Consider the following 14,049-nt stretch of genomic DNA (forward strand, 5'->3'; position numbering starts at 1 on the left):
GTATGCAGTAATTCTTGGCTGCATCCTTGAACTTTACTCCATTCACTTAAATTTATGGAATAGTACAGTGCTCGGTATAGGCACGTAGCTGGCCTTCATATGCACTGGCAAATGTTCTTCAAATTATCCCAGTTTCTTAGGGTAAAACTGTGTCTTGCATCGACATTCTGTATATTTCAAGGTATCTTCAGAGTGCTCATACTGGTTTGCTGGAGCAGAAAGCTTCATGTAATCTTCCCAGGACCTCAGGAAGATAGATGAATTAAGACTTGAGTTCTGAAGAAGAGACACTGCATATTTCTTGTTTACTTGGTATTGTGTGTACACAGACAGGCAGATATTTTTGCTAAGACATTAATACAGTGTGGCCAGAGATATGGCCTTTTGCAGAGCCAATTATGATGTCTTGACTTCCAGCTGACCCAAGCGAGCCTAAAGCAACATGTAGCTGTGCCAGCAGGACTCCATTGTTTAAGAGATTCTGGAACAGCTTTTAAGAAACAGCCATGCCAGTTCAATAATGTTTATATACGTGCAGAGTATCTGGATTGCAGACTTGCTGTACCATGCTCTGAAGTCCTTGTATATATGACTTTTTGCATCTTAAATGTATTTTTCAAAGATAAACGCTGTAAGTGTACTCCTACAGATTTCACCTAATTATGCTGACTTTTTTTTGCTTTACCTGAATTCTCCCTTGCCTGTTTCTGCTCATTATTGTGAATAAACAAAAACTGACAGATTTGTTGATGTTTGTGTAAGTTCTTCTCTGTTAGTTTGTTGTAAAGACTGTGTGAGGAAGTAATGGGTATAAAGAAGCAGTGTTTATACTTCAGTATGGGATGGTTAATTACCTTCATCTGCACTTTTAAAAAGCAGTTGGTAGCCTTTAAAAAGGTAATTTGGTTAATCAGAAATGTGTCAGAATTCTAGGAGCCTCTATTTAGGAATAATTGTAACTTTTCTGTAGCTGGATTTCTAAAAGTAGGGGGAGAAGGGAATAAGTGAAAGGTGGCTTCTATTAAATGAGGAGTAAATTGTAGGTTGGATTTTGATGTTACTGGTTTAAGTGTCTCTTCAGCTTCTAATTTCAAAGAACTGAATGGAGAGAAGTTGAGTCACCCTAATGGTTCCTTATAGGATGAGATGGTCCTGGCTTTCATTTCTGGTGTATAATATACTTGTGTAAAACATGTATTGCTGTAAAGTACAGATTGAGTAACCTGGCAGGAGAGGCCTGAAATAGAAGGCTGGACTGCTGTTTATAATCACTGGTTGTAATCTGATGGTTTTGCAGTCTGTCAGGTAAACTGTTTGTCATGCCTATATTCTCCCTATTTTTGTTTAGTCTCCCCAGCTTCTCCCGAATAAGCAATGCTGGTAAGCAACTTCTGGCTGTAGCAGTACCTTACTTTATAGTATGGCTTCATAAGAAAATGAAGCTTGTGGTAATACACTATATCTATGTACCCCCACCCCCATGCCATTTACCTTTAACTCTCTGTCAGGGCTGTCCAAAGGTGCTGAGAGGTATGGAGAGCTTGGCTCTAGATTCCTCTACAATTTGTGGGTAGAGGCAGATGAGAGAGGAGAGAAAACATCTCGCTGCCTCAAGCATTTGACTTCTCATTGCAGGTTATCCCACGTTGTTTGTCATCTAGGTAGGAGATGTGGGAAATAAGGCTTCATTAGGTCATGTGCATACAGCTTTATTTTCTTGAAAGCCTTTCTTCAAGGATGAAGGATTTAGGAATATTTTTCAAGATCTGTAAGAGCAAATTGGTCATTGGTGAAAGCATTATTATAGTGAAAAAACATGAGATTTATCCAAGGTTGAGACGACCTGATAGGTGAATGACCAAGTAACAGGGAGGGAATGTTGACAGCAAGTTTTTTAATAGAAGCAAGGAAACAGAGTGGTGTGTGTCTCTTACTGGATGCTGAGTATAACAAAATTAAAAAATAGCTCCCAGTAGTGTTGGTGACTCTGCAGTGGAGTAACTTGTGTGTATTCTCATTCATTTGAAAACAGAAAATTGAACCTGGATATCTTAAATGCTCAGGTAGGAGTTTCAGTACTGAGGTAGACATAAATGAGGTTCTTTGGCCTGTCTGTGCTTGGGGATCAACCTAAGGGATTACGACTCTTTCTTCCCTGGCCTTTAAATTCCTGAGTCCATAAAAAATTTAAATCTGTTGTTGCATTTTTCTGGTGGGAGTTATTTGCAAGGTCTGTCCCAACTTCCCCAAGCAATAATTGAGTGTGAGCTGTGTGTGAATGGGTAAGGATGGGAGGTAGCATACCAAATGATCTAGATATTTAGATGCCCATGTAGGAAAAAATACATTTGGGAGAACGGGAAGTCCTTTTTTAATTCTGTGCAGCATCTACTTTGACTAGGGTTGGCAATGTCAGTAACAGCTGTAACACTTGTCACGTGGACTCTTGCACAGCTTTAATCTCCTAAAACTGTTGAACTAGGAAGCATGGAAGTAATTCAGAGAGAGTAGATACTTAGCTCTGCTTTGTCTTCAGTAGGATACAGAGTTGCTTTTGGATATTGATGCTCCTTGCCCACTAAATATAGTGATGGTATATTTAGTTGTGCTTGATCAGTTAATGAAATTATAATGATGTGATAATTTGAAGTTTGTGCTATACAGGTTTGACTTTTTTTCTGTGTTACTTGAGCATTGAGAATACAGTACGTATTTGTAACAGCTTGAGAAGTTTTTGAAGTTCGGGGGAAATCATTTGTTGATTTTTTTTTTTAAAGGATTTTTGCACATAGAGATCTGCAGTTCCATTCATGCAAATTTTTTACCAAATAGTTTCCTTTTGCTTTCAGGATTTTTGCTAAAAATTGAAACAAATTGCTGGTGTATGTGACAACCCTTTCTGTGCAAAATAGAATTTTTTCCAACTTCAGATGCTGATTGCTGAAACAGATGACATCATGGTTTTCCACTTTAGCCTTATCTTTTGGGAAACTAGTGTATGTTGGCAAGGGAGGTGCCTAATAAGATCATCTTCCAATAGTGTGGAGTACTTCACCAGTTTTCTAGGAAGAACATGGATCATCAAATACAGTATTAATGCGATTGGGCTGGTAGATATGTGTGGAGGTTGTGTTCCAGAACTGTCAATAGCTTTTCATTCCCCATGCTGAAGGTTTCAAAAGTACTTGACTAGGATGCTAGTGAGGTAGCTATTACTTTCTCTGTTAATGTAAAACAGAACAGAAAACCCCTTAAACTTAATTGCATAGGCAAAATGCAGTGTAAATGGGGTTTTATTAGCACTGAGTGAAATACTGATAGTATGGTAATATCTAGATTCTAAATATATGCAGTGCTAAACAGAAAGTTTTATATTTTCTGGTGTTCTTACATGCAAGGTGTGTCTTTCAGATCATAGTCCTGGGCAGCCTTAACCAGTCCTGTTGTGTGTTGCCCGATCCTTCTGTGTCTGCCTGTTCTCCACGCCGAAGTACGACTAGTTGCAGTGGGGAAGGACGAGCTCTGGGGCTGCAGCAGGCTCTGTCTGTGTGGCCTGGGGCAGGAGTGGGATGAAAGGGTACTGTTGGACTGGGGAGAAGGTCCAGTATGTTAAGAGGTTTTGTAATGACACGAAGATGGTAATGCTGCTCTAGTCACCTTCCATGGGAATCCATCATGGGATTACGTTTTGCAGGAACAAGGGAAATTGTATCAGCTGAGGAACTGGCAGAGCGAGTAGGAGGAGAGAGACCTAGAAGTCCTCAGGAAAGATGTGAAACCTTTGTTCAAAGACTTCTTGAATATTGTGATAGATGGTAGCCTGTGGTGTTTCCTGTTCTGTTCCTGGTACTGTGGAAGATGTTAGGAGCCTATCCATTGCTAATTTCTATCAACATATCATAGTACTGGCTTATAGAGTGCCCTTTGAAAGACATTCCTCCAGTGCTGTCCTTTTGTTGAAGGAACTGATGTCAGTTACATTAGTTAGGAAGAGTGCTTTGGAATGAACTCTCAAATAATGGGTATGTTCATGATAAGCTTGGAACTTCTATGATATTTTTCAAAATCAAACCAAATTTGAAAATTGTCGCTTTCAGATTTTCAATATATAGAAAATGTGACTGTAATAATCATTGCATACTCTCTAAGGATATTAGTGCTTGGATATGAATTTTCAGCTATCTTATTTGTAAATGAAATATTTTGAATTTATATTATTTAATAGTGTCTCGTTAAAACTCAATATGCCTACATGTAAGTCATAAAAAAACGCTTTGCCTTGAGTGTGTATCACTGACAGTAAAGAAAATCTCTCAACTGATGATTAAAACATTTGGATGTGTCTAAAGAGATTGAAATGTTCAGTATGTGATTTTTGTTTTATCGCTGTCATCTGATTTCAGAGATCAGCGGATGGATCAAGTCCAGAAGATGGAGATGGTAAGAGATTTGATTGTCAGATTAAAAAACACAAGTATATGTGTCTCCAGGATTTTGTGCATTTTCTCTAATTGCTTTTTTTCTACAGAATCTGATCGAGAGGATGGGAGCTACTGTCCACCTGTAAAGCGTGAGAGGACTTCATCCTTAACTCAGTTCCCTCCTTCTCAGTCAGGTAAATGTTGCTACACTATTATATATGAGGTGGGTTTCCTTCTTACACTTTTTTTTCCCCAGTCATGTCAGCAGTCTTACTACTGTATGCTGTGCTTTGGCTGAAGACCACAGCAGCTGTGTACTCTGACTTTTTCTATGGTCTGTGTTAGCAAATTCAGTGAAGCCCAAAGGAGTTGATAGATACGTTTTTTAAAATATTTTCTATCTGTAAGTTTATATATATTTGTAGTTTCAGCTTTTAATCTTACACTGTTAAATTGAAGAATTTACCAGAAATCTTCTTGATTTGTTGTGATCAGGTTGCTTCTTAACAAATTTATATAAATGCTACCTTTTTCTTAGTTACTTTGCTGCCAGGCAAATCTTCCAAGTCTCAGGTCGTGCCTAAGTTGTTTTAGTCCTTTTTTTTTTTTCTCCCATTCCTTTAAAGTGGAGAGAATTCAGTGCATTTCAGCAACATTCTCACCTGGCAAATGCAAGAGAGAATGACTGCTGCCTGTTTGTGTATACAGTCAAGGCAGCAAAATCACTGGGAAGGCCAGGGGTAAATTTCTGCAATTCACATACACAGGAATGGTCATGTTTGATATCTGTATTCACCCACAGGAACAGTCTTTAAAATTTATGCCTTCTCTCTTCACAGACAATATGAAGTTTTTAGCTTTGGTCAAGAATTATTTTAGCTGAGATGTCAGTACTAGGAGCAGGTTTGGAGACTTAAGTTACTTTGTTTCTGCCGTCTTAGTTGAAATAATGGAGATGAGAAAAACAGTAAAAAATATTCCTCTAACATACAACACATTTGGGAAGTGTGACTAAAAGATGAAAACCTAGTTATTTTGCTTTTAATTTTAAAGAAATAAGTGATTATGGAATTTAAAATGTAGTTGCTGATATTTTATGGGCACGATATTCTCATTTCATGCTGCCAGTGCTAGTCAAGGGAAGAATCCTGTCTTAAGATCTAGTTTTTCTGGTGTGCAGCCTAGTGGGTTTCAAGGTCTAAGTCCTGTTAATTGAGTACTGTTCCGGGGACCAATGTTGCTGCTCTCTGCATGCCAGTCACTCTTAGTAAAAGAACACTGTCTGCACAAAAATAATGAATAGGGGTTTTTTGTCTGTAGACTTTCTGTTAGCATAACAGACTGTGTATAGCCTGTTAGGAGCTTGCTTACTTATTAATTGGACCTTAGATTCCTAGGTTCCCTGCGGTTACTAACTCTTCTAGTCTGTAATGCCTTTACCTTTTGAAATTACAATCTGTAAAATCTCAGATTTTGCTTAATGCTAACATTTATTAAGAAGTGGAGGAAAACAATTTATTTGGCACTCTTACGGTTAAATGCTAGATGTTTCAGGATTCCATGTACTTTCTCAATCATTTGCTTGGCTAATGCATTTTGACTACATGCAGTCATTTATTCCGTATTTGACCCCCTTGTTCTCTTCTGATGTGTGGTATTGTCAAGCAGTGTCAACTTTGATTGGAATTGCGACTTCCATAAAGGCTTCTTTGAATATTGCTGACAGTATTTGATGGCCTTGGTTTACAGAAAACCTTTCATTTTCCAAACCTCTTAAATTTTTTGTGGGGTTATGTTTCTCTTAAGGGTAGGGAGATTTTGCTTAGATGAAACCTGCATCATCTTTAAGATTAAGGCAGACCATAATAAAAAGAGAGAAGATGGAATTAAAGGAAAGAGGCAAACATTTAAAAAAACCCAAAACTCTAAAACTTAAATACAAAAGGCAAGTGCTGCATCTTATGGTATAAAGGTGTTCAGAGATGAGTTTCTTTTTTCTTTTCAACATACTTAAGCTTCTTCCACAGCCTCATAAAAGCTAAAAGAGCTGATAAATATTGTCGTACTTTACCTCATGCAAGATGATCTCTTGGAGACAAAAACCCCCAGCCTACTGTTGTTGCCTTGTGACTCTTGATGCATCTACCTCCTGCTCTGGTCATCATATTTCATAAACTGCATTGTCTGTGATCCTTTGTACAACACCAAAAGTACTTCAACTGCTGAACAGGGCCTTGACCAAACTCCTTATTACTCGCTTCTCTAGGTCCCAGCAAAGTGTGGAAAAGAAACACTGTCCTTTGTTCTTTTCAAACTTTTTTTTGCTCTTTTGTTGAATGTTATGCTTAAGTGTGACATCTGCAAATACTCTCCTTTGTTTCTGTAGAAATTTTGTCCTTGCAGGCCAGTTCAAACAAGGTGCTTAGCTCTTAGGGCAAACTATGCTATCCCTCTTAAGCCTTTTGAGAAGCACAGATGTTAGCTTCCACTATTTAACAGGCATTACACTCCTTTCTGCCCTCTCTGCAGAGGCCTTTTGAAATGTTATATGTATTTTGTAATGATACTATACATTCTAACATCACTTTTAATTCCTACTTCAGATACAGTTCAGACCGGGAATCCTGTGTTTATCTTCCCTCCAGAATAAATGAAATTTGCTCTTTCTCTGTTTCAGGAGAAACTAAGGGGATTTTATGGACAACAGCCTGTTTACTTCTATGGCTGTAATGCTGTTTTAGTTTAGAAGAAAGAAAAATCTAAAATAAACAAAACAAATTACTAGAAAAATAATTTTCAATTTGCAGCCTTAATATGTCTGGGAACAGAGTTTGTAATTAAGAACAACATACACAACTTTATTTTTCTTTTTCCTTGACTGCAGTAACAAAGAACAATGTCTTTATGCCATCAAGCTTCTGCGAACCCTCGACAGGCAATTCTGACTCAGAACCAGGTGAGATTCCTCATTTTTCTGATTTTTCTCAGCAAACTGCTGTTAGTCTGTCACGATCCAAAGTATTCTGATACTGCAGAAGTAAGACCCTATCTGGGAGAATGGAAGTGGTAATGATTCTGATCTTAGAGTTGTTCTCTTGCTCACTTCATTGCTTGATTTCATGCTTGCTGGAGGTGATTAAAATAACAAGTATCAAAATTCTTAAATGCTTTGGGAGTGGTGGTGGAAGACTGCAATATGACTCTATGCCTGCCTGTTAACCTCAAGATAAAACTTAAGGGAAATTTTCATTTATCTACTTTGGATGCTGGGGGGTTTTTTTGGTACTGAAAATCAAATCAACCATAATCTATGGTCATGATGATGTTCAGCCATGACCTGTGAACTCTGTGTTGACAGTACCGCTTACTTTGTTAATTGTTGTCATTCTGCAGTTTGGTTGTGTTGGTATTGCTGTATAGCAGCACATTGTTATCTTATGCCTAAATGGCATGAGAATAATTAAGTACAGTAAGATGGTAAGGTACTGAGTTGTCTTATTCTGAGCACAGCCATTATGCCCCTAAAATGAAACATTTTATAATTATACCTTGTAAGTTCTTAGGAACTTGTTTTGTAATAGCTGTGGATTTATGAATATTATTTTTTTGAGATTTTGGTATTTTATCTGAAAGCCTTAACTGTAGTGAGTGCAAGCGAAGGAATTTTTTACCTTCATGCTATAAAAGTATAAGGTAAAAGCTAATAGAATTACAAGAAACTAATATTAAGCAATTAATTTTAATTTAATTTATGATAATTAGCAGTTGTGTGCTTGTTAGCAGCTGTCATGTTCAGTGATGCTTTTGATTGTCCTTTCTTTAGTTTGATTCTCACTTAAAACCTCTGCTACCTCTGTTAAACCTCTATTAAGTCCTTCATGGAAGGAACTCCATTTCTCTTACGAAAATGATCTGTTTCGTGTTTCTCCTGAAAAACAATTTTTATTTTTTTTCTTGCAACAACTTGTGTTTCTGTCTTTGTGATGTATATTTGCTGTGATGATCACTGGAAATTCAGACTTCTTCTGGAAGAAGGGAATTTGTTCTTTGGAAATCTCCTTATGACTTTAGATATTTATAAAACTTGTGGGTTGCTACAATGGGGAAAGCATGAGGAATTCTATGACTCACTGAATGTATGTAGTATGTTACAGCTATGTCCTTGCAATTTTGTGTTTTGCTTCTAGAGGAAAAGAGCAGTGGATTCCGGCTAAAGCCACCAATACTTATCCATGGTCAGGCACCTAGTGCAGGTGAGTTCAATGTTTTCTGCAGCAGTACAAAGAAACCAGTTCAAGCATCTTATTTATTTGAGTTTCCTCAAACTGCTGTTGTAACTGGAAGGTAGCAGTACCTGTGTTTATGCAGAAAAAAATCTTGTATTCTCCAGAGTGGTTATGCCCATATCCACTGCGTAATGTGTATGGATGCATTGAAATTTTGGCTTGTATCAGTCATGCATTTCTGAAATGTATCTCCCAGTTGTCTCTGCTTAGCATGCTTTGATTCAATTCTTAAAAATAGTCCTGGGCTTCGTGAACTCAATTTCTTTGGTAGCAAACTGGAACAAAAGGAGTGTTCCAGGAATGCACTGAACAAGTTCCAGCCATTAATGGGCACTCAGTCTAGGACAGGCCTAGAGCAAAGTCTGAAATGTTGTTCACTCCCCACTTTCCCCTCTCCCTGACTGTTGATGATAGTGTGGAAGTTGGGTCCTTGACCCTACCTGTTCTGCTGTACAGTTTGGCTCTTAATGAGTTTCCTGTTTGCTGATGTAGACCTAGCCAGTATGGGAAAGACATTAATATTACAGCTCCTTAGGAGTTTGAGGAAACAAACCAAAACTATTTTGGTAATGGAAGCTATTATTTGTTATATATGGAAACTGCTTATTTTGTTTGAAGGAAGAATAGTAAATTTGAAAAAAAAACAAACCAAAAACAAAACACCAACCCAAGTGTTTTTGAGCTGACATGTGAATGTTTGAACTTACGATAGTTGTTATATTTTGGTTGTTGTCATGTCCTTTGAATATGGGTGGCCTGAAATGGAACTGGTTGTAGAATATTCAGCTGAGTTGCTATGAGTGATTTCTGTTGCAGTATTTTATTGGATCAAGAGTTCATCTTTATTTTGTTCAATGAAGAAAACTGAACCTTCTGGGATTGCCATAACCTTACAGAGTTGATATTAAGGTGGTTTTGGTTCTGTGGTTTTTGTTTGTTTTTTTTTTTATTAGGATGTTTAAGGTCAGTTGGCTTTTTGAATCAGTGAGGAATTAAAGAGTTGTAGTGCCGTGTATCTTACTATAGCAAACAAAAGAGGCCAGGTTAATTAAAAAAGCCAAAAGGTTGTTAAATGAAACAACATGTAAGACTATTACACTACCAATACATTTGATTGTATGAAGAACAAAAAAAAAATAGTTTACCAGTATCTGGAAATGACTTCATTGGAAGGAGAAAAGACTTGGAATGTGTAGTTGAGTAATATGTCAGTCAAATGGGATTGCTTGTGTACTGTTCATTTCTCTTACATTTTGACTTTTCTGAGTCAGTCATAGACTCTCTATGCTTTCCTGGGTAAGGTAGAAAATACATTTTTAAAGTGTCTTTTCAGGCTATGAAGTTGTCTTCTCTATTTGGGACTAATTCTATCTTGAGGCTGAGTGAGGGATGGGAAAGAAGCGGGTGGAAGCTTCTTAGATGTCTGGTTTTCCATTGTATGTTCTGTTGGAGACAATTACAGAGAAGATTAGATGAAGCTGAATTTTTCAACTTTAAAGGTTTATAGCTCTTGAAAAAACTTTGTACTTGCAGGTCTCCCTAGCCAGAAACCGAAGGAACAGCAGCGAAGTGTGCTGCGTCCAGCAGTATTACAGGCACCACAGCCAAAAACTTTCTCACAGATGGGTGAGTAATGGTTTTGCTTTCTAGAATACTGCGGAGGGAGAACAAAAATACAAAATCTGTTTAGTGTAGCACTTCGTTTTCGTTCAGCATCTGCCCTTGTTTTTCTAGGTTTTTCTTTTCAGAAAAGAAACATCTTAAATGTTAAGTATATCTATGTTATATAAGGGATAACACAGTCAAACCTTCAGTTTTTGTGTAGGATGACTGCCTGATATTGCCAGGCCTCTAACTTTGGTGTAGTCCATGCTTGGTTTTTGGAATAAAAAGACTTTTAAGGGTGTGGAGTGGCAGTCTCAAATGACAGCACTGACCATGGTGTAATAAGCTACTGCTGATCGATTGAACGGTAGTGATAGACTTCAGCTAGCCTGCACAGTGATGTAAAATGCCTAAATCGCTGGGAGATGCCTTTAGGCTTGGGGACCATTTTGGAGTTGAGACTTCAAGATATGATTTTAATTCTTAAGTTTGGTCATTTATATTATGCTCATTGTATTGTTATCAGATTCCTTTGACATAGCTAATAGAAAGAGGCAAGATTGAAAACTGGAAGTTAAAGCAAAAAAACTGTTCAAGGTGTCCATGTCTCCTAAACTCCTATGTTTCCCTAGTACCCCACCTCTTGTTGTTTGGAAGTTCAGTTGAACTGAAACAGAAGTAACTTCAGTTAATGCTGAATCTGGCATAGAACCAAACATTTCTAGCTTGATTTCTTGGCGTGCCTGTTGGCACAGATTGGATTCTACATAGTACTGAATATTGGGGTACAAATTTTCAGTGGGAGTTCAGTATGTAAGTAGCTAGATCAGTCCAAAGAGGAGCCCTGCTGGCTGTGAACAGTATTAGACAGGAGCAGGGTGGTTGTTTGAAGTTGTATATGTTGAAGTCACTGCAGTGTTTGTATAGATTAAGTGACTTTTTGCTGACTTAGTTTTCTGCATTTGGAATTTCGATTCTGCTAAGAATTGCTGAATTGTGGTCCTCGTCTCTTGCAAAATACTATGGGAACTCTGTAGTTTACATTGCAATGTTTCATGGGCTTAAACAACAAAAGAGCATGCAATTTGCTATAGAAAACTTTTAGGACAATCTAATTAGCTAGAGAATTTATGTCATTTTCTCATTCCTTATTGCAGTTCTCAGCAGTGGCACTAACGGTGTAAATATCCCGCCAGATTCTGCAGCCACATCAGAATCACTGAGTAATGCGACACTGAAAAGTTCTGACTCTGAAGACAAGGTGAGTTGAAGAATTGGAAGCACACTCAAGGTGACAGACCTTAAAATAGTATTCTTTGAACAGTGCAGTTTCATCAGTGATAGCCCCCTTATCTATACATATTATGGTAGTACACTTTAGGTGTAGTAGTATATTTTATACTGTCCGAATAGTATGCTATATTTATCTTTACTAACCGAAGAACTGTAAGAAAGATTTACTGAATCCACAGTTTAGGATGGTTTTTCCACACCTACCTTCCTTCACAAAATATAAAAAAATTGCTCAGTTCTGCTTCTACTTGTCATTGATTCCTTTTAATCCTTCTAACTTTTTCTAGTCTTGCTGTAAAATCTTACTGCTGCTTGAGTGATGCCATTCCTACCATAGATGTTGAATTCCTGTAATTCGGACATCTTGGTTCAGTGGACTGATAGTCAGAATACTGCTTTTTCATCTTATCAGATTGCATGAAGAAATACAGCTTCCTCCTGCAGATTCATCTCTTGCTCTGTGTGCCGGGAGTCAGGAGAGTAGGGATTTGTCTTCAGTGAGGCGGGGGGAAAAGCTATCTCTTCCTCCAGTGGCTGTCACCAGGTCTGACTGGTGGTCCTGTCAGGCCAGAGACTAGGAAGCATTTACTGAATTCCTGTTCCCATCTGAAATACAGCCATGGCAGCTGCAGCGAAAGATTATAGAGCTACTAATGGAAAGTGGGCTGCAGAGGTGCAGGATAGAAGGTGGTCCTTAGCAGGACAAAAGGTTCAGGAACCTTGAGGTCCTGTGCAACAGTGATGAATAAGCTGAACATGAATGAGTAGTGCATCCTTTTATTGATTAAGAGAACATACTGGGCTGCTTTACTAAGACTGCAGCCATTAGATTCAGAAAAGTTATTGTTCGCCTTTACTTGCCACTGGTGGGTGGCATCAGGAGTATTGTGTATAGTTTGGGGCTTGCCAATACATGAAAGACACTCAAATCACCAAGGTGACTAGTGGCTGGAGCACCTGATGTCTGATGAAAGAGTGAAAAAGCTGAGAATGTTTTGCTTGGACTAGGGGAGGGGAATTGAATTGTTCTCTTCAACTATCTAGTGGTGGGCTGTAGCAATATAGAATGAAACTTGGAAGTGCCTACCAAACAGATGAGAGGCTGCAAGTGTGGGGAGGAGCGATTCTAGTTGGGTATTAGGACAGAACTATCATATTTAGTGCAGTCAAATGTTGAACCAGGCTAGCAAACTGTAAAACTGCCATTCTTGGATTTTTTGAGACTTGACTGTACAAGGTCTCATGTAGCCTAGCATAATTTTGAAGTTGATGTTGCTTTGAGCATGATTTGGACCAAATGATCGTTAGAGATCCCCTTGAACCTTAACTGTTCTGTGATTATTTTTTTTTAAATTTTTTTGAGATGTTTTAAACAACTGTGGAATTTTTTTTAAATGCAAAATTTGCCTTGTAGCTCCAGAGATGTTATCGGCTTGCCATTGTAAATGACTGTGTGACTCACCATGTCATAACATGTGTGTTTTATTTAAAGAAACTCAATTACCTAGGCTAAAGTTTTCAATTCCTTTTCTTTAGGCAGGAGAATGTCAGAAAAAAGAGTCCAACAGTACTTCAGATGACGACAGCTGTGAGAAGGCAGAACTAAACGCACAGCAAGCATTTGTATTTGGGCAAAACTTAAGAGATAGAGTTAAGGTAAACACATGTTTGTTATCTTGACTAAGAGTTGATGTATTTAAATGAGGATAAGAAGCAGTGGAACAGATCATTCGTTGGCATGAGCATTACACACTGTTTATGAAGTACTTTGAAGCCACTATATAACAGGGTTAAAACCTCCATGTATATATGCAAAAATAGAAGCTGTGAACACAGGTCAATTACTGTTTAGTAAAAAGGTCTTCCAGATATTTAATAAATTAATACTGTTTAGTAGCATAAGAAGCTTTTTCAAAAATAAACATATCTGCTGCAGTCGTAGGTAGCATCTAAACCTCGGTGTGACATGTTTTCTCTTACATTTTGGGTCAGAATTAAGTTAAAATGTGTTCCTAAGATGCTCCCATGCAACCAAGACTTCACAGAAAAGGTGAGAAAAGAAAAATGGGGTAGCCTGGGTTCAAACCTGTGCATGGAGTAATTGACTGGATTGTTAGTACCTCCTGTTGAAGACAGGTTTGTGCAGGTTTCCTAGCATAACAAAAGAAAGTATAATACTGGGATATAGGCTTATATTGTTTTATTGTAGAAAGTGTTTGTGGATGGAACTTTGTCTTGAGAAAGAATGAGCTGAAAATTTTGTGGTCAGTAGTTAAAACTGTCAATACATACTTGTTCTTTTTATAGCTAGGAGATGAAAGTGATGAAACTGCCGATGTACAGAACGTTGGCCTTCCTACATCAGATGTACCTTCTGCAACAAATTATTTTCTACAGTACATCAGTTCCAGGTGAGACTACAGGGAAACCTATAGGACAGTTTT

General features: G+C 37.9%; 1 protein-coding gene across 2 annotated transcripts in view; it reads left to right on the forward strand.

The window, feature by feature from the left end:
• Nucleotides 1–14,049, forward strand: part of RANBP3 (RAN binding protein 3) — a 50,829-nt gene that overhangs the window by 22,705 nt on the left and 14,075 nt on the right. For both annotated transcript variants that reach the window (XM_069789987.1, XM_069789988.1), the window contains 8 exons: nucleotides 4,404–4,440; nucleotides 4,529–4,615; nucleotides 7,306–7,377; nucleotides 8,609–8,674; nucleotides 10,241–10,333; nucleotides 11,470–11,573; nucleotides 13,142–13,261; nucleotides 13,913–14,016. In XM_069789987.1, coding sequence (XP_069646088.1) covers nucleotides 4,404–4,440; nucleotides 4,529–4,615; nucleotides 7,306–7,377; nucleotides 8,609–8,674; nucleotides 10,241–10,333; nucleotides 11,470–11,573; nucleotides 13,142–13,261; nucleotides 13,913–14,016 — 683 coding nt within the window. The remainder of the gene's footprint in view (nucleotides 1–4,403; nucleotides 4,441–4,528; nucleotides 4,616–7,305; nucleotides 7,378–8,608; nucleotides 8,675–10,240; nucleotides 10,334–11,469; nucleotides 11,574–13,141; nucleotides 13,262–13,912; nucleotides 14,017–14,049) is intronic.

Source organism: Haliaeetus albicilla, chromosome 8, assembly GCF_947461875.1.
Source record: "Haliaeetus albicilla chromosome 8, bHalAlb1.1, whole genome shotgun sequence".
NCBI lineage: Eukaryota > Metazoa > Chordata > Aves > Accipitriformes > Accipitridae > Haliaeetus > Haliaeetus albicilla.